The sequence below is a fragment of the Panthera pardus genome, unplaced genomic scaffold (assembly GCF_024362965.1).
Source record: "Panthera pardus isolate Hobbes unplaced genomic scaffold, ASM2436296v1 HiC_scaffold_21, whole genome shotgun sequence".
NCBI classification, from domain to species: domain Eukaryota; kingdom Metazoa; phylum Chordata; class Mammalia; order Carnivora; family Felidae; genus Panthera; species Panthera pardus.
This window is the reverse complement of record NW_026526777.1, coordinates 68,106,886-68,126,477: the sequence shown is the minus strand read 5'-3', so window position 1 is coordinate 68,126,477 and position 19,592 is coordinate 68,106,886. Positions and strand designations below refer to the sequence as shown.

Here is a 19,592-nt window from a genome sequence, read left to right as displayed (position 1 = left end):
GCTTCGTGGGATCGAGCCCCACGTGGGGCTCTGCACTGACAGCACGGAGCCTGCTTGGGAGTCTCTCTCAAAATAAACGGACATTAAAAAAGAAATTAAAAAAAAGGGGGGGGCACCTGGGTGGCTAAGGTGGTTGAGCGGCAGACCAGCTCAGGTCATGCTCTTGCCATTTGTGAGTTCGAGCTCGGCGCCGAGCTCGCTTTGGATTCAGTCTCCCTCTCTCTGCCCCTCCTCTGCTTGCACGCGTTCTTTCTCTCAAAAATAAATAAACATTAAAAAACAAAGAACACAGTCCAAACTTTGGAAAACTTGAGCCTCCCCACTGTCCATCCTCAGTGCCCCCTGAACATGCAACCTCGAGGCAGCCAAGCCAAGCCCCAAGCCTCTTTGTTCATTCATTTCTTCTTCTTCCTTGGGATTAAAAAAAAAAAAAAAAAATGGCTATCTCAAAGGTCCTCCTCTCTGACAAGCAAGCAGACAAAAGACCAGCTTCGCTTTATATAACATTTTTGTTTCAGGGCAATGATTCAAATATGTAAAGATCAATTAGTCCTTTTTAGTAAGGAAAGTCCACATCATTTATTTACTGGCATTAAATCTCATCCTTCTAAAACCAAGTCTGAATGAAACTGTTCACTCTTTATCTCATTCTTACACTTAAATTCCTATTATTAAAAAAAACAACTCGAGGGGCGCCTGGGTGGCGCAGTCGGTTAAGCGTCCGACTTCAGCCAGGTCACGATCTCGCGGTCCGTGAGTTCGAGCCCCGCATCAGGCTCTGGGCTGATGGCTCGGAGCCTGGAGCCTGTTTCCGATTCTGTGTCTCCCTCTCTCTCTGCCCCTCCCCCGTTCATGCTCTGTCTCTCTCTGTCCCAAAAATAAAATAAAAAACGTTGAAAAAAAAAAAAAAAAAAAAAACAACTCGAGGGGCACCTGGGGGGCTCAGTGTCTGACTCTTGATTTCGGCTCAGGTCATGATCCCAGACTTTGGTGGATGGAGCCTGCAGTCACACCAAGCCTGGAACCTTCTCTCTCCCTCCGCCCCTCCCCCACACAATGGTCTAGCTCTCTAAAATAAACAAATGAATAACAATAATGAGGAAACTTACCTAAAGCTAGAGCTCTGGCCAAGGACATAGGAGTAGAAAAAATTCTAGGAAGATAGATCATTAGCTGGGCAGCTGAGAGTATACAGTGGTGTCTAATGGGCACTGTTGTGTGGCCAGGCTGGTCGGCGGTTATGGAAACATAGAATTGCTGTCACCTTCCCCACCTCATGGTGTCAGGGGAGGCACAGGAAGATGCATGTAGGGTTGGGACCAGTAGGTGGTGAGTGGGTGGAGGTCAGTTCCTCTATTAGCAAAATAGTGTAGCCCTGCTCCGGGGACATATTCGGTGTTCTTTCCAATAAGCCACACTTTGTTCCTGCCCGCGTTCTCCAGAAGGTTGACTCTGGCTCCACCTTTGCTCTTTGAGGACTGGCTGGGGCCGGGAGGACACTGTGAGAGCGTCCCGGGGCGATGTGGGATTATTGTCCCCTGCCAGGAAATGACAGCTCCCGACAATGTTTGTGTGGCAACCCATGGACGGGCTCAACTGAGCCAAGATGTCACGCTGGTCCGCAAGAACAGGAAGCGAGTCTGGACATTCTGGCAATTTTTACCAATGACAGCAGGGCTCCAAAACTAGCGAATCTGCAGACTACGTCCCTGTGTGACATTCAGGGCACACTTATGTGTTTTCAGCCATGTTCATGCTCAGGGGCAAGAAAAGGAAGTGTTAATGCCATCGTTATGACAAAAGACAATGGTACGGCTTGGTTCCTCCTGTGCCACGAACACAAAAGTGCATAAACTCCTAAACTGGCAAGTGTTGCCTTCTAGATGGTTCCAGCCCCAGGAACAATGAGGTCAGCTCCTAGGATGGAAAAACAGCTTCTGGGTAGGAGCTGTGGAGTCCACACTGGGGGGTGGATGGCGTGGGAGGCGGAGCCTGACACAGGGACCCAAGATGTGTGGCAGCCAGAGAAGGCACAGCCCCACCCTGCCGCCTTTATTGGACAGAAGAAAACAGGACACGTCAAGGGCGAGGTGGAGTTGAGGGTAGAAAAGGTGTGCATTTAGCACTGGTGCTGGGCAGGAGCCGGAGAAGACAGAGGTTCCGGAGGAGTAGGGTGGCGGTGCCCGGCCGGGAGAAAAATCTGGACCCACAGCCAGTGCTGGGTACAGAAGCCCACCTCTCTGCAGTGTCCACAAGAAGGAAGGATCTTCCTTCGGGGTGGACTTTCATCAATAAATTCGGTCACTCCCGATCGCCCTGGATATTACCTTGTTTGATTTATCACAACACTCGCTTCCAAAGGCCTCTTGGTTATCCTCGTTCGTAAGTCGCCATCAAATAATGCTGTTACGATAAAAAAAAAAAAAAAAATTTAATTTCGGTCACTGTCTTAGAATTATAAAGCAAACTGGCGTAGCACACATCTTCCATAAATGGGAGTATCTGAGCACTGGAATTCTTTCAACATTGAAATTCAATTTCTCTCTTGGCAATAAAGACCCATAGTTCTTTATGAATTCTGCATGGCCAAGCCATTGAAAAGGGGATTTTTCTCCTGGAAAACCCATAGGTCTGTAGGAATATTTTTTAATGATCTGACGTTAGAATGTGTTGACTGTATTAGGGTTTTCTAGAGAAACAGAGCCAATAGGGTGGATAGAGAGAGAGAGAGAGAGAGAGAGAGGGAGGGAGGGGGGTACAGGCATACCTCAGAGACATTGTGGGCTCCGTTCCAGACCGCCACAAGAAAGCCAATATCGCAATAAAGCAAGTCAAAGGAATTTCTTGGTTTCCCAGTGAATATAAAGGTTATGTTTACACTATACTATAGTCTATTAAGTGTGCATTAGCATCACGTCTAAAACAACGCACACACCTTAATGAAAAAATATCTCATTGCTAAAACACCCCAACCACCACCCGAGCTTTCAGTGAGTTGTAATCCTTTTGTGTCTGGGAGGGTCTCCATATTGGGGGCTGCTAGTTGGTCAGGGTGGTTGGTGCTGAAGACTGGGGGGCTGTGGCAATTTCTTAAAATAAGACAGTGAAGTCTGCCTCATCGATGGACTCTTCCTTTTTTTTACTATCTTTAAAATTTTTGTTTAATGCTCATTTATTTTGCAGAGAGAGACAGACGGAATCCAAAGCAGGCTCCGTGCTCTGAGCTGTCAGCCCAGAGGCCGACGCGGGGCTCGATCTCACAGCCCAAGAGACCATGATCTGAGCCTAACCCATGCTTTGGACGCTTAACCAAGTGAGCCCCCGGGCACCCTCTGATACACATTTTAGAAGCCCACCAAACAGGGTAGAATTTTGAACATTCATGAACACGTGGGTTAAACGCTAACGAAGAAAACTCAGCTGTCCAATACGGTGGCATGTGTCCCCAAAGCACGGGATACCGAGAGTCGTGGCCGCTCCGGTCCCCTCTCCTGAACACCTATTGTACTTTAAGGCAGTTCAAATAGAGGGTCAGACAAACTGTTTTGTGTACAAATAACCAATTTTCTCCAGTTACTATAAGATGACGGTGATTTCAACACATAATTTCTCTTTTAATTACCCAGAGCTTTGTGCCCCTCTGGATGAGAAGATAAAGGGATTCTCCGATTTTCTGTAAATTCGTAGAGGGCTCTCCTTTGAATATTTACTAAAAATCTGCAATGCATGTATCTGGGCTCTCTGAAGGAGTCATAAAGGAAACAGAATGCATGATGTCCTGTAATCACCGTGGAAAGCCTCTGGACGCTGGCAGAAGGTTCGAAACAACACACATTAGCTGCTGCAATGTGAAGATGCAGGAAATTCATACACAGCCTCCAGCTGATATTAATATTAAATTAAAGGAGGGGGCCCCTGGCTGGCTCAGTGGGTGGAGCGTGTTGACTCTTGATCTCAGGATTGTGAGTTCGAGCCCCACGTTGGTGCAGAGATTACTTGAAAGTAAAATCTTGGGGCGCCTGGGGAGCTGGGTTGAGCATCCGACTTCGGCTCAGGTCACGATCTCGCGGTTTGTGGGTTCGAGCCCCGCATCGGACTCTGTGCTGACGGCTCGGAGCCTGGAGCCTGCTTGGGATTCTGTGTCTGCCTCTCTCTCTCTGCCTCTCCCCTGCTCAAGCTGTCTCTCTCTCTCTCTCTCAAAAATAAACATTAAAAAAAGAAAAGAAAAAAAATTTTTTAAATTTTTTAATGTTTACTTATTTTTGAAAGAGAAAGAGACAGAGTGAGAGCAGGGAAGGGGCAGAGAGAGGGAGACACAGAATCCCGAGCAGGCTCCAGGCTCCGAGCCGTAAGTGGGGCTTGAACCCACGAACCTGAACTACGAACTGGGAGATCATGACCTGAGCCGAGGTCAGATGCTTAACCAACTGAGCCACCCAGGCCATTCCGACAGGCGTGAAGTGATACCTCACTGTGGTTTGGATTTGCATTTCCCTGATGACTAATGAGGCTGAACACCTTGTCATGTATTTTGGAAAATGTTCTTTGGAAAAAGTGTCTGTTCCGGTCCTCTGCCGTTTTTAATTGGATCATTTGCATTTTTGGTATTGAGTTGTGGGAGTCCTTTATCTACGTGTTGAATATTAACCAATGGGGTGTTTAAAAAAAAAAAAAAGAGAGAGAGAGAGAGAGAGAAACCGGGCAATTCCTCAGGGCATTTACGGAGCTCGGTTCATTGTAATACATAAAAGCACACTTTGTTCTCCATATACCCGCAAAACCTACGTTACCATATGTGTTTTTTTCTGGCTTTTAGCATCGGTGCTGGTGAGCTATCTCGTTCTTTCTGCCTCTGGAGGGACAAGGTAATAACAGAACACAATGGCATTACTTGCCCTCCTCCTGCTCGGGAGCAGAGGCCAGCGCGCAGAGGAACTTACGGTGTCGAGAGAGCTTCTGTATCGTCCCAGCTCCCACCGAAGATTTAGTGGCCCGCCGTGTGAGTTGGTCGCTCAATTCAATTCCACCGCCATTCATTTCTCACCTCCTAAGTGCTGGAGAGGAGAGGTGGGCGGCAAGGGACCGGACGCAGAGACAGCGACATAAACAGGCGAGGGTCTGTGCGCCAGATGCTCCAAATCCCTAACAAATACAAGCATCTTAAAGCATCTCAGACCAACACCGGCTGTGGCGGCGCACACACGCACACGCGCACGCACACGCGCACACGCACGGCATCCCGTAGGCACGTAGGAGAGACCGGAGCAGAGACGCCGGGTTTGGGAGGGGTGTGCGTGGATAAGCTGATTGGGGACACACGTTCGCGCACACGCGCTACTTTCTAGAAAGGCCCCGAGGAGCAGAGCTCGGGGTTCAGGAAACAGCGCGAAGTCCATCCGACGTTACTGTTAAACGCGTGTGCAGCCAGGGGGCGCCTGGGTGGCTCAGTCGGTTAATCGCCCAACTTCGGCTCAGGGCATGATCTCGCGGTTTGTGGGTTCGAGCCCCGCGTGGGGGCTGTGCCGACAGCTCGGAGCCTGGAGCCTGCTTCGGACCCTGTGTCTCTCTTTCCCTCCCCCGTTTGCACTCTCTGTCTCTAAATAAATAAATAAACGTTAAACACACACACACACACACACACACACCCAGCCGGGGGTGGGGGGAAGGGGTGGAAGCCGCAGAAGATAACGGCTGGGGAGTCGTTGGGCTTTTTAATGCCAGGCTGAGGCATCCAGACCTCAATCTGCACAGAAGGAGAGACCACAGAAGGCTTTCTGTTTCTGTTTGCGTTTCTGTTGAAATACAGCCGCCGCACAACGTTGCACTCGTTTCAGGCGTACAACATAGGGACCGGACAAGTCTACACTGTGTCCCTGTCATGCTGTGACAGGCGGCCACCTGTCACCCTGCAGCGATTACAATACCCCCGAGTCTTTTCCCTGCCTGTGCCTTCTGTTCCCGTGAGCAGAGCAGGTTTCAAACAGAGAAGAGATGATCAGACGTGTACTTTACAGCAATGACCCTGGAGACTCCTGGACCCTAGACTCCTCTTTGACTAGTATGGAAACAGGCTCAGAGAGGTTGAGTGGCTTCACCCAAGTCACACAGCAAGGCGGGGTGGGGGGTGGTCAGAGCCAGGATTTCAGCTCCGGGTCTGATTCTGCAGCATGGAGACCTACAGTGAGTCTGCTGTTCCCAGGGAATGGGGCACTGGCGGGGGCCAGAGAACAGGTTTGGGGCGCCAAGGAAGCAGAATGGACAGGCGGCCGCCCAGAGAAATCACCGCCTGGAAGAGAGTAGGTCACGGAGCGAGAAAGGAGACGTTTGGCCAATCTCCAGCCGGGCGACTTCTTCCCGCCAGAAACCCCCAAGGTCACTGCCAAGTACTGAGAAGGGCGTGTCCGGGGCTCCCTTCGGTCGTGTCTTTATCATCAGGGACCTTCTTGCCAGATGCCTTTTCGCCGCCTTTCCGCGGGTCTGTCTGCCCCCCCCCCCCCACAGGCCGCACCGTGAGTTCGTGTCTGTGATATTCTGCTGTTATCTGCACGAATCTGGAAGACGCTTGTGTGTTTGCGTCACAGACCTGTGCAAAGAGAAAAACCCCAGGGAAAGGCCAGCTGCTGCCATGGACTTTACGGAATGCAGGTGCAGGCGAACACGTGAGGTCCGCGCCCGGCCCAGACTCCCATGACGGGTCTTCGTACCTTGTTTGCACGTTGAAATGGTCATTTGCTGTCCCCGAAGCAGGGGCCCTGTGTGGTCATTTGCACGCCATCTGGGACTTTCTTCAGGACTTTCTTCAGTGGCTTCCTGGAAACACCATTACCTTTTTTATGAAAGCTCAACACTCACAAGACGGCAAGACCTGTAAGAAGTCCAAGCTGCCTGCCCTCAGGGTGTCCCAGTTGCTCCCAGGCCCCACCCCCCTCCCCCCAAAGCTTGCTTAACCTGCTGGATTCCCTAACCCAGTGACCGCCTCACCTCTATCTACCCGTGGCCTCAATTTGTAAAGCCGAGGGTCATCACAGATCCCCGTACTTTGTCATGCCCCAAATCTGATGGCTGTCCAAGGCCTTTACACCTCTCTCCCAGCCCTTCTGCCCCCAGGGCTAACGCCTGGTGTCAGCCCTCCCCACCTGGCCCCCTCTGCAACCCCCACCTGTACTCCACAGCTGCCAGGGACCTCCCTGAAACCGACTTAGTGACGTCAGATAGGGGACAGTCAGGTCCCCAGACTGGCCCTGCCGACCTCCGCCCCTCCCCCACCGGACTCAGCCCTGCTGGCTTCTTCTGCTCCTGTGTCCACCTCCTTATCCACCCCTGCCTGCCTTGCCCCAGCATCCCTCGCCCTCCGCCAGCCCTCCGTGCTTCTAGCCTCCAGATAGTCGATGCTCGATACGGATTCGGCCAGGGAACGTTTACTCATTGTCACTAGCTGCGTTGGAAGCTTTATTTTTCCTAACTTCAAGTTCTTGTTTTTGGGTGGGGATCGCGTCCTATTTGCTTCAAAACAGCAGAGTTTAAGCTTTTTCTCCCATCGCCGTTCCCAGACTAGAAAGGCTCTGACATTTGGGGGCGCCTGGCTGGCTGAGTCAGAAGAGCGTGGGACTCTTGATCTTGGGGTCGTGAGTTCGAGCCCCACGCTGGGTGTGGAGATTCCCTAAAAATAAAACAAGCCTCTGACCTTCGTTATTCCAAGTGGGATTGAGAGAGGGGTGTTCTCTAGGACTATGGAGGCAGCTGAAACTCTGTTTATACCCAAATCTAGTCTCAAATTACGAAAGGCTTAACGTGGGGGTAGAGCTAAAAGCAGCAGGACAGGGGCGCCTGGGTGGCTCAGTCTGTTGAGCATCTGACTTCGGTTCGGGTCATGATCTCGCGGCTCGTGGGTTCGAGCCCCGGCCCGGGCTCTGTGCTGACAGCTCGGAGCCTGGAGCCCGCTTGGGATTCTGTGTCTCCCTCTCTCTCTGCCCTTCCCCGGCTCGTGCTCTCTCTCAAAAATAAGTAAACTTAAAAAAAAAATGTTTGAAAAAAGTTACTCAAAAGCAGCACAATAATCTTGAGTCCTGGAGAGTGCGGAAAACCTAGAGGCACACAAATGTTCTTAGTTTTAATAGAGTCAAATGTATCCGTGTTTCCTTTTGAGCTGAGCGGGTTTTCCTGTCTTAAGAAATGTTTCCATGGGGCACCTGGGTGGCGCAGTCGGTTGAGCGTCCGACTTCAGCCAGGTCACGATCTCGCGGTCCGTGAGTTCGAGCCCCGCGTTGGGCTCTGGGCTGATGTCTCGGAGCCTGGAGCCTGTTTCCGATTCTGTGTCTCCCTCTCTCTCTGCCCCTCCCCCGTTCATGCTCTGTCTCTCTCTGTCCCAAAAATAAATAAAAAACGTTGAAAAAAAAAAAAAAAAAAAAAAGAAATGTTTCCAACTCCGAGGTCAGAAAGATTCACGTGTGTTTCCCAGTCGGAGTTTCTCATGTTTTGTTTTGATATGAAAGTTCTTCATTTGGTGTTGAGTTTTATTATAGACCGAGGGAGGGATTCTGCTTCATCCTTTTTCATGCGGATAATAATTTCATCCAACTCCATTTATTGAACAGTCTCTCCTTTCCTCACTGTCTTAAATGTCACCTCTGACGTCCGGCAGCTTCGTACCGGCCCGCTCTATTCCGCCGGTCGGTTGGTGCCCCGGCCACGACTGCAGAGCTCTGATTACTATCATTCAAAATAGGCCTCGGTGTCTACAGGGACAGATGCGTCTGACAGATATTTTACAAGCATCTCGTCTCCTGTTCTCAGGAGTAAAAACCCAAAACAACCCAAATGCCCCTCAGGACAAGAGTAGCTAGACAAGCTGTGGGTTTCTGTTTTCAGTTTATTTATTTTGAGGCCGAGGGAGCGTGAGCAGGGGACGGGCAGAGAGAGAGGGAGAGGGAATCCCAAGCAGGCTCCGTGCTGTCGGCTCCGAGTCCGACGCGGGGCTCGATCTCCCCCACCACGAGATCGCGCCCTGAGCCGAAATCAGGCGTCGACCGCTCGACCGATTGAGCCCCCCCGGGGCACCCCTTGGAGCAGCTGTGTTTTATCCCCACGGTGCAAAATGATTCGGCAGTTACGAGAATGAACTACAGCCACCCATGACGATACGGCTGAACCTCAGCAATCCGTTAAGTGAAAAATTAAATTCCGCAAGATTGCATTCAACACAACATACCCTTTGCGTCAAGTTAAAGATGACCGAAATAGAAACGTACTTTTCCGGAATACACCGGGATGGACTAAAATGGTGTAAAAAGAAAAAAAGCAAGGGACTGAGAGCAGAGGATTCAGGACGAAAGGTTCCTTCAGGTGGAGTCCCCGGTGTCTGCGGGGGCTGGGTTTGGGGGTGCCTGTCACGTGGTTACAAAGAACTCAATAAACACATGCATGAATGAGGAGGATGTGTTTAGCCCAATGCTGAGGGCAGAAAGATTAAATAAAATAAAAGCTGTAGAAATGGGCTTTGCGAATGTATGTTGAGTTCTCAATGTGCCGGGACCAGGGGCACCCAGCGGGCCTGGTCGGTACAGCGTGTGGCTCTCGATCGCGGGGTTGTGAGTTCAAGCTCCACGTCGGACGTAGGGCTTCTTTTAAAATAAATAACTGATGGGGGGGCGCCTGGGGGGCTCGGTCGGTTAAGCATCCGACTCTCCGTTTCGGCTCAGGTCATGATCTCACGGTTCCTGGGATCGAGCCCGAGTCAGGCTCTGCACCGAGGGCGTAGAGCCTGCTTGGGATTCTCTCTCTCTCTCTCTCTCTCTCTCTGCCCCTCCCCCGCGCGTTCTCTCTGTCTCACTGTCTCTCTCTTAAAATGAATACACTTTAAAAATAAATAAATAAACAAACAGATAAACAAGTACCTAAATACCTGCTCGGAAACGGCCTGACAAAGACGTCATAAAAACTGGCAGACCCGTGCGATTTAAAAACAATACAAGAAAAATCACGCTGTCCTGCGTGCGTAGACAGCACGCTCCTGGTGGGTAATACAGGGTTCTCTGCCCGGCGTCCCTGTCTATCGCTTCCTCTCCCTACGGCCCCAGTTAGCAGGGGAAAGAATTCCTAGTTTCCCCGTGAAGACACGGAGTTGGGAGGGTTGTTCGTGCGAGCGTGGGGTCCACTCGAGGTAGACCATAGCACATCCTTCCCCACCTGCCTCCCTCTATCCATGCGTGTTCTTCCTACGGACCAGCGGTTCTCGAACCTCCGCGCCATCCAGAGGAGGTGTTCGAACGGAGTGCTGGGCCCCATCCCCAGGGCTTCCGATTCTGCAGGCCTGAGAATTTGCATTCCTAACAAGCTCCCGGGGCTGCCCGAGACCACGTTCCAGAGTCCCAGATCGAGGCACTTGGGTCGTGACAGACCCTGGGATCCCTGGACCTCGGGCCATCTACGAGAAGCCATTAGAAAGTGTGGAGTCCGGGGCGCCCCGGGGGGCTCGGTCGGTTGAGCGTCCGACCGCTGACGTCGGCTCAGGTCGTGAGTTCGAGCCCCGCGTCGGCCTCTGCGCGGACAGTGTGTCACCTTCTCAGGACTCTCTCCCTCCCTTTCTCTCTCTGCCCCTCCCCTGCTTGCACACCGTCTCTGGGCCTGCGATTGGGACGCACAGTCAGCTATCCACGGAGGGATTGGGGTCCAGAGGTGATAGGCCAGCCGTGATAGCTCAGGAAGCATTTTCCCATCAGAGTAACGCAGGGAGGAGGCACGCCTGAGTTATCAGCCGCTCGCGTTTGCCCAGAAGAGACGTCCTCTCAGGGAAGCATGGCCTGAATTGGGCTCAAAGGGCGTCCAGAGACTGAGCGTCGAGTCCGGGCCTCCTCCGCGGCCTGTCTGTTTTCCTAAAGTCTGAGTCAGGAGCCAAGGGCCACGCGCACCGACGCGCTGAGACGAACCCAACAGTGAGCCCTTGAGGCCGGAGCACGAGCCTGGTTCACCGACGCCAGACTCGGGGTCAGGGCCGGCACCTTCTCCCCGAGGGTCTGGAGCGACATTTTCACCGTGGGCCTCGTCACTGCCGCCGCTGCAACCGAACGGCAGGCTTTCCGGCCCACGGGCCCTGGCAGAAGCCGAGGACTTCTGGTCTCACGCGCTAGGCTAACCGAAGTCGCCCCTTGCCAACCGGGAGGTGGCTGGGGCCAGCCTCGCTGCCGAGAAGCCAGGTGGCCCGAGGTGAGGACACTCGACGTTTTCCAACACCTGCGAGGCAAGCTCGAACAGCATCTTGTGGTGATTTACTGCTTAATTATAACCGTACCCACGTCTGCCCGGGCCCGTACCAGCTGGGGACGTCTTTCCCTGTCATCCCGCACGAGGCAGTCACAGCGGCAGCTTCTGAGATGACCGTCGTTTACGGTTCACGAGTTATTTCTAAAGAGGTACCCAGCCAAGTCAACCAAAACAAGGATGCGGGAATAAAGCAAAGAGAGGAGAGAGAGGCAGGTTGTTGCCAAAGGAAACGGAGGCTGGCGGGGCGCCTGGGGGGCTCAGTGGGTTAAGCGTCTGACTTCGGCTCAGGTCACGATCTCACGGTTCGTGGGTTCGAGCCCCTCGTCGGGCTCTGTGTGGACAGCTCGGAGCCCGGAGCCTGCTTCGGATTCTGGGTCTCCCTCTCTCTCTGCCCCTCCCCTGCTCACGCTCTGTCTGTCTCTCTCTCTCAAAAATAAATAAACATAAAAAAAAACCTCAAATTAAAAAACAAACAAGAAAACGGAGGCTGGAGAGGCCCCGAGCTTCGACGTGATGCAACATTCTCCAACCTGGGCCACGGACGGGTTTTCGATCGGGATCAAGAGACCCCTGGAGCTGTCCCACGATGGGGTGCAGGAGTGGGGAGGGGGGACAGAGACAGAGAGACAGAGACAAATACATACTTCCTGGAGAGCAGAAGTCAGGCCAAAATCTCTACTTCCAAAGTGCCTCTGGGCTTCGATACCCTGAGCACAGAGGATCTGATGCGGGAGAGCCAGGGCGTAAGACTGACCAGGGTGACCCCAGCAGCGAGGGGACAGCTGGCCCCGAGTCCACTGTCTCCCGGCCGGAGCATGAAAAGGGGCATCCGGGTTTCAGTCTTGCTCCAGAAGCCAAGCGTTCGTCACCGGGATTTGGAGTTCCCTCCAGCCTTAAATTCGATTTTCCTGCACGTCCCCAGTGGCGTCGAGAGGTGCCCCCTCGGTGGCTCTGGACCCTCCTCCCGGTCTGGGGAAACCTGAGGCACGCCAGGAAATGTGGTCCGAGGCTTTGAAGGAGTCACGGGAGCCGTTGCCGTCATTCTGGAATCTTCTAAAGTCCCTTTCATCTGAAGATCTCAAAGACCCACGTAAACATTAATTATTCTCACAGGACAGGTTGGAGGTAAACAGATATTACGATCCCATGAGCCTCTCACCGATGCTTCGTCTACACCTGCAGACGTCCGTTCCCATCCTATTATTCGCTTTACGAAAAAAGTAACTCTTTTCCCGCAATTTGTAGGGAAAACGAACTTGCCTATTCAGTACATAGCCGTGGGCCAAAGTCTCTGGGCTGTACAAAGAATTCCCCCGCCCTCAGGGAGCTCACAGCCTATTAAAGAGATAAGACAAGTACACACAACGAATAATAACATAAAAATTATTTTAAGACAGGACACGGTTAGTGCGAAACGAGAGGTTTTCCGTGGGAAAGAGCATCATGGCTGCTGGTAGTCCAGGAGAGCTTCACGGAGGAGGAGTTGGACTGGACCTTGGATACTCCGTGTGTGTGTGTGTGTGTGTGTGTGTGTGTGTGTGTAAGTGAACACGTGCATTCCAGCAGGGGATGAGAGCAGGGACAGAGGGACTGAGGTAGGAACGTGCCTGACTCCTTTAGATGCCAGACGGCTTGATATTGTCACAGCTAGAAGAACAGTGACCAGTAAGATGGCAGAGACCTAGGGGGCCCGGGACCAAATGGTGAAGAGCCTCGACAACAAATTCTCAAGATCTGGGGGCACCTGGGTGCGTCAGTCAGTTGAGCCTCTGACTCTTAATCTCAGGGTCGTGAGTTCGAGCCCCACGTTGGGTGCAGAGACTACTTAAAAAAATTCTCGAGATCTTGACTCTTATATGGGGGCGCCTGGGTGGCTCCGTTGGTTAAGCAACTGACTTCGGTTCAGGTCACGACCTCGCAGTTCATGGGATTGAGCTCCACATCAGGCTCTGTGCTGGGCTCGGAGCCTGCTTGGGGTTCTCTCTCCCTCTCTCTCTCTGCCCACCCCCTGCTCTTTTGTGCGTGCCTCTCTCTTTCCCTCTCAAAATAAATAAACTCAAAAACGAAAATAAAAAATAAAAATACGGTCAAATATTCTACTACCTTCTAAATAGTCAAATATCCTTAGCTCAGTAAATTTCTAGAGTCAGAAGTGATAATAATGATCGTACACAGTTGTATGGTCCTTTTAAGCACTTTACCTATATTGACCCATTTAATTTTTTTAAAAAGCTATTCACAAAGGGCCAAACATGATGCCAAAGCCGCAGGATAGAGAGATATAACCATAGGAAGCTGGTTGACTAAAGGTTCAGGTAATGGGATATGGGATTTTTTTTTTAAGTTGGATTTTCTCAACAAGTCATTTTTTCAAAAAAAAAATTATATACATATATATATTTTTTTCCTGTTGTATATGACCTGTCATTTATAAAATGACAGAACCCTTGGGGCACCTGGGTGGCTTAGTTGGTGGAGCGTCTGACTTCAGCTCAGGTCACGATCTCACGGTCCGTGAGTTCGAGCCCCGCGTCAGGCTCTGGGCTGATGGCTCAGAGCCTGGAGCCTGCTTCGGATTCTGTGTCTCCCTCTCTCTCTGCTCCTCCCTCGCTCGCGCTCTGTCCGTCACCCTCTCTCTCTTTCAAAAATAAATGATAAAAAAAAAAAACCTTAAAAGAAACCCCAACAGAAACCTTGATACTTACAAATCAATGAATCTCATTAGCATACATTTGAGACACGGACATACCGTGTGCATACGGACTTTGTATTCTTGCAACTGTAGTTTGAGCCAGATGATGTCACAAAATACAGAGGATAAATCTGGGTCCCAACTGAAGCGAACCACCCCCAGGAAATTCAATACAGACGGCAGAGTTTAATTGTTTCACTGTCTTTCCTCAACCTTTTTGGGGGAGGACCCCTCCAGCCCTCTGCCCTGTTCCCCCCACCTCCTCACCTGCCTTCTTCCCCCCTGTGTCTCCCTCGGCCATTTCACAAACGTGTCGCTTCGCGGCGTCTCATCTGGATTGCTTTTGTACGTTTGGGTACGAGGTAAGCAAGTGGATAAAACGTCAAGGAGAGTAGACCGTATCGAAGATAAGAGCCATTCCAAAAATAGTTGTCTGCCTCTCAGGGTTTTTTTTTTTTTTTTCATGCCAGTAATGAAGCTCGCTGCCTTTAATTATAGTTTGAGACACTGTGTTGAAATATTTAATCTCAGAGTAATGACTGGATTTTAGTTTCCTAATTGGCATCCGTGCGTTCAGCATCTGTGCCAAAGCCCGAATCTGAGAAGCAGCACAAAACCCAAGACACGGACTATATACCTAAAACTTTCTGATACCTGGCGCCTTAGCTCCAGGGCAATCATGTCATAACCAAGGAAGGAAGGATACATATCACATATTTTATGATTCCGCTTATCTTTTAATCACTAACCAACAACCTGTTCGAGTGTAGGAGTCAAACAGAAAGCCTGTGCGTGATCAGCGTACAATGAAGAGTAATTATAGCCCCGAAGGACCCTTGGCCTCGGAAACAGATCTTGGGCTCATTCTCGAATGGTATCTCAGCTACCTGGGAGTAGTTCCCAGAAGGTACTGCCCCACCCACAACGGGGTGACTTATTTAAGACCTTGTGAAACCAGCTTGAAAGGGCTAGAAGGAGAGGCTGGGTGGAGAAGTCATCGGCTTGAACTCTGCCCCCCCGAAACTCTTTCCTGCCGCCCTGGGAGGAGAGCCCCCAGATGCGTCGCTTGTGCCTCTTGCTCCCATCGCTGCTAGCTTCGGAGCATCTGGGCCAAGACACAAGTCTCCATGCACAACAGCCTCTTTGGAGCGGGCCCGATACTTGCTGTGGGCGTGGGACCTACACGCTCACATTCCCTGAATAATGTATGCTTCCTTTGGCGGTGTTTATCCAGCCTAAAGTTACACACCGTGGGGGTGGAGGTGGAGGTGGAGCTAGAGGTGGAGTCAGCTCGTAGCGCTCCGCTGCTAGTCTTGCAAACGTGGGAAAACAAACCCCGACGGCAGCAGCCCTCTCCACTCAGGACAGGGTCTAACCAGCCACACTGGGAGCTTTGGAGCTCCCGGAGGCCACGGCCCGCACGTTTCTCTGAAAGTGCAGACCGCGAGGTCTCCTGCCACGCGTGAGTAACAGTGCGTGGGACGGACACGAGGCCGGCATGGGGACACGGTGAGTAACCACGGGAGCCACTCCCAAACACCGAACCACCCTGCTGGTTACTGAATAGGGTCACCGTGGCAGGCCTCCGGGGGCCACCAGATGCGGGCGGACGCCGGGCGCCCACGCTGACCCCTGCGGCCGCCTGCGTGTCCCCTGCATGTCATACGCCGCATCCTAAGTCCCCCGGGGCAGAGCCCCCCGTCTCAGCTTTTACTCTTTCCACCTTCAGATGAAGGGGCCCGATCACGTTCCGGAGGCCGCGCTCCATGCTGCTTCGTGAAACGGGATCTTTCTCCTCGCGTTACAGAGAAGAAACTGACGCTCAGGGGACAGCCCGCCGGGAAGAGACGGCGCCAGGAAAGAACCCACGCCCATCTGACTCCAAAGGTGACACTCTTACCACTTCCTCATTTCCATCCCCCCCCCCCCCCCCGCCAACTCTGGCGGGAGTAGACCAGCAGTGGGGACGCCAGCCCCCAAGAATCACGCGCTCTGCTCTGGTATCTGAAGGAACACAGCAGCAGCAGGTGGGAAGAGGAGCTGGTTCCTCTCGTTCCGCTTTCTCCACAGCGACACGGGCTGAAAACCCCCCGTGCTTCCCCCCTGCACCCACCGCAAGAACCAGCATGGCCTCGGCCCGAACGAAATCGAAGCGGTTGCCAGAAAAACGCGTGCGGTTCGGTTTGGGCCGCTGGGGATGGAGGGCCCAACTTTCAGCAGGATTTTTAATCCCAACCCATGAAGCGTGGATCACGGCCTGAGCCCAAGTCAGACCCCTGGCCCACCGAGCCGCTTAGGTGCCTGGAGAGTGTGTTAAGGCACTGTGGCAGGTTTACAGACTTGACAGTGAGAAAACCCACTCTGTTCTCATGGGGTTTACGAGCGAGTGGGAGAGAGGAACGTTCAGCAAATAGTAATACAAGTAGGTGTGAGATTCTACGTTGATGATAGAGTGTCATTCACATAATCTAAAAACCCAACAGGAACATCACCGCTCATTTTTATAAACACACATTGGGGGCGCCTGGGTGGCTCGGTCGGCTGAGTGTTCAACTCTTGATTTTGGCTCAGGATCCCCGGGTCGTGGGATCGAGCCCCATGTCGAACTCCACGCTGAGTGTGGAGGCTGCTTAAGATTCTCTCTCTCCCTCTGTCCCTCTTCCCCATGCACACTCTCTCTCTCTCAAATAATAATTAAAAAAAAAAAACCACACACATTGTATAATAAAAGCATAAAAATATGAATGGCAGAGAAACACAATGAGATTCTTGATCACGGTTTCTCTGACAAGGGAAAAGAACAGGACGGGGGAGGGGAACGGTGTTCAAAGTGGATTATAACCATATCCGTTTTGAGTCTGGTTCATCTGCGAAGAGAAGGGAAACATTTGAAAGAAACACTTGTTAACACTGTACATTCTGGCTCGTGACTGTATAGGTTCCTGATATGGTCTCTGAATTCCTCTCAATTTCTCTTGTCAAAATAAAACACGTTTACAAATGTTGTACGTCACAGCCACGATTGACTGCTGAAAGGGCACTGCGGGAGGCTATGGGGGTCTTGGGGTGGGTTGGAGGCATGGCCAGGAACTCTTCCCAAGGAAGGAGCAGAGCCTGTGGGAGTCGGGAGGGCCTCCCCCCAACCCCAGGAGTTCTAGAGTGACACGGGAGACGATTCTGGAAATCCAGATGGCAGGGACGTGGACGGGGCGGTCAGTGATGGATATGCAGGGGAACGGACGGACTCAACAGAAACCGAGGAGGTCAAATGGCCGGACCTGGGCGGGGACTGCAGGGGAAGGGAGAAGAGGGAGCCAGACAGGGGCCTTCGTGTTCAGCTCTCGCCCTCCTGCGGGTGCCGGCGCCCCTTGACCTGTGGAACGCCGAAACGAGGCCAAGTTCAGCGAGGAGCGCCGTGGATTGGGTTTGGGACTTACCGATTTTGAGGTGCCCGTAAGACACGCACGGAAAATCGGGGTACGAGTGAGAAGGAAGTGGAGATAGATAGGGGCCACCCCAAAGCCAGTGACGCAGCTTGACTGATTGTCAGACACGCCCAGGCCCGGCCTTTCCTCTGTGACGCGTCCACACGGCCACTCTCGGGTCGGCGGCTGAGCGTGCAAAAACCCGCTTCATTACACCGTGAGGATTCCTGGGCTATTAACCCGTCTACACCCGGGCAGCGTAACCCTTCCCAGCTTAGTTCCGCTTGACTAAGGTGTTGAGGATTCTGTCTGGATTTCCATTTTGCTCCTGTCCACCACCAGGCCCGCTAGGCTCTCTCTCGAATCTTTGCGGGTCCCTTTCAGGTCCCTTTCGGCTGGACTCCGCTGCGGTCTGAATGTCTGTGTCCCCCTCCCAAATTCTTCTGTTGCAAACCTAACGCCCAAGGAGGTGGGGCTCTGGGGGGCGATTAGGTCCCAAGGGCGGAGCCCTCATGAATGGGATTAGTGCCCCCCCCCCATAAAAGAGGCCCCGGAGAGCCCCCCACCCCTTCCACCTGGTGGAAGCAGGTCTCCATCAGACACAAAAACCACCTCGGTGGGAACTGCCTGGCCCCTCTGGCCAAAGTCATCCATGACCACTTCGGCATCGTGGAGGGACTCATGACCACAGTCCATGCCATCACCGCCACCCAGAAGACCGTGGATGGCCTCTCTGGGAAGATGTGGCGTGATGGCCGAGGGGCTGCCCAGAACATCATCCCTGCTTCTACTGGCGCTGCCAAGGCTGTGGGCAAGGTCATCCCTGAGCTGAATGGGAAGCTCACTGGCATGGCCTTCCGTGTCCCCACCCCCAATGTGTCCGTCGTGGATCTGACCTGCCGCCTGGAGAAAGCTGCCAAATACGATGACATCAAGAAGGTGGTGAAGCAGGCATCAGAGGGCCCCCTCAAGGGCATCCTGGGCTACACTGAGGACCAGGTTGTCTCCTGCGACTTTAACAGTGACACCCACTCTTCCACCTTCGACGCTGGGGCTGGCATTGCGCTCAATGACCACTTTGTCAAGCTCATTTCCTGGTATGACAATGAATTTGGCTATAGCAACCGGGTGGTGGACCTTATGGTCCACATGGCCTCCAAGGAGTAAGAGCCCCCTGGACCACCAGCCCCAGCAAGAGGAAGAAGAGAGAGGCCCTCAGCTGCTGGGGAGTCCTTGCCCCCGTTCATCACCCAACACACTTGAGAATCTCCTGACCTCCAGTTTCCATCCCAGACCCCCTGAAGAAGGGGAGGGGCTTGGGGAGCCCTACCTTATCATGTACCATCAATAAAGTATACTGTATCCAACCAAAAAAAAAAAAAAAAACCACCTCGGTGGGAACTGCGGCTGGGGCCCGGCCCTGCGGGGGACCCTGGGAGACAGCCGCGGACACACCTCCGAATTTTCCTGCCCGAGGGGTGAGGAAGTGAGGGACCCCCCCCCCCCCCCCCCCGCCACGTCCCATCAAGTCCACGGGAGTCAAGTCCAGGCATGTCTGTCCGTCACGTGGAGGGAGAGAATTACACGTGGGTGGAGAATTACATACAGGTGCCCGGGGTAGGGCAGCCTTGAGAACGTCCTGGAATGCCGTATGGGGAGGAGATGCGCCTCCCACGAGGACTCTCACACCCCGGGGTGACAAACAGACTCTGAGGTGGCCCCCGTAACCCCCACGTCCCAGGACCCACCCCCTGATGTAATCCACTTTCCACGAGGGGGGGCGGGACGCGCCGTGACCCGCGATCACCGGCAGAATGTGGCAAAGGGGACGAGGTTGCGTTATAAAGCTTCCCGTCCTCGATGGCCTTGCAGAACAAGCCTCCAGAAAAGCGCGGCCCGCGGACACTGGGACCACGGCGTCTTGCGGGACCCGGGCCTAACCGCACCTGCCGGGCCTCCAGACCCCCGGGGCGTGAGATAGCGAGCAAGCATCGCTTTGAGGCTCGGGGTTTCTGGTCATTCGCTGCACATCACGGGAGCCAAACGCGCTTCCTCGTCCCCTGCGCCTCCCGCCTTCTCCTGGGGCCTTTCCTCCGCCTCCACCGCCAGGACCTGTTTTCCTTGAAACCAACGTCTCGCTTTTTTTTTCTTGTTACAGAAATAATACATGTGTATCCTACAACGTTTATAAAATCTCTATAAGCAGGGCGCCTGGT

General features: G+C 52.8%; 1 protein-coding gene and 2 long non-coding RNA genes across 3 annotated transcripts; 1 reads left to right on the top strand and 2 right to left on the bottom strand.

Annotated features, from left to right (window-relative positions):
* Positions 1 to 490: 490 nt before the first annotated feature.
* On the bottom strand, positions 491 to 5,581 carry LOC109250855 (uncharacterized). Its single transcript, XR_008424718.1, has 3 exons — positions 4,941 to 5,581; positions 934 to 2,403; positions 491 to 696 (listed from the first exon to the last, which is right to left on the bottom strand). It is a non-coding gene; the product is annotated as an uncharacterized LOC109250855 (long non-coding RNA).
* An 11,095-nt stretch (positions 5,582 to 16,676) lies between these two features.
* LOC128778875 (uncharacterized) lies at positions 16,677 to 19,249 on the bottom strand. Its single transcript, XR_008424717.1, has 2 exons — positions 18,767 to 19,249; positions 16,677 to 17,988 (listed from the first exon to the last, which is right to left on the bottom strand). It is a non-coding gene; the product is annotated as an uncharacterized LOC128778875 (long non-coding RNA).
* LOC128778874 (glyceraldehyde-3-phosphate dehydrogenase-like) lies at positions 18,003 to 18,743 on the top strand. The gene has a single exon (XM_053909440.1). It carries the CDS (start codon positions 18,058 to 18,060, stop codon positions 18,541 to 18,543), a length of 486 nt encoding a protein of 161 aa, XP_053765415.1. The 5' UTR covers positions 18,003 to 18,057; the 3' UTR covers positions 18,544 to 18,743.
* Positions 19,250 to 19,592: the final 343 nt, after the last annotated feature.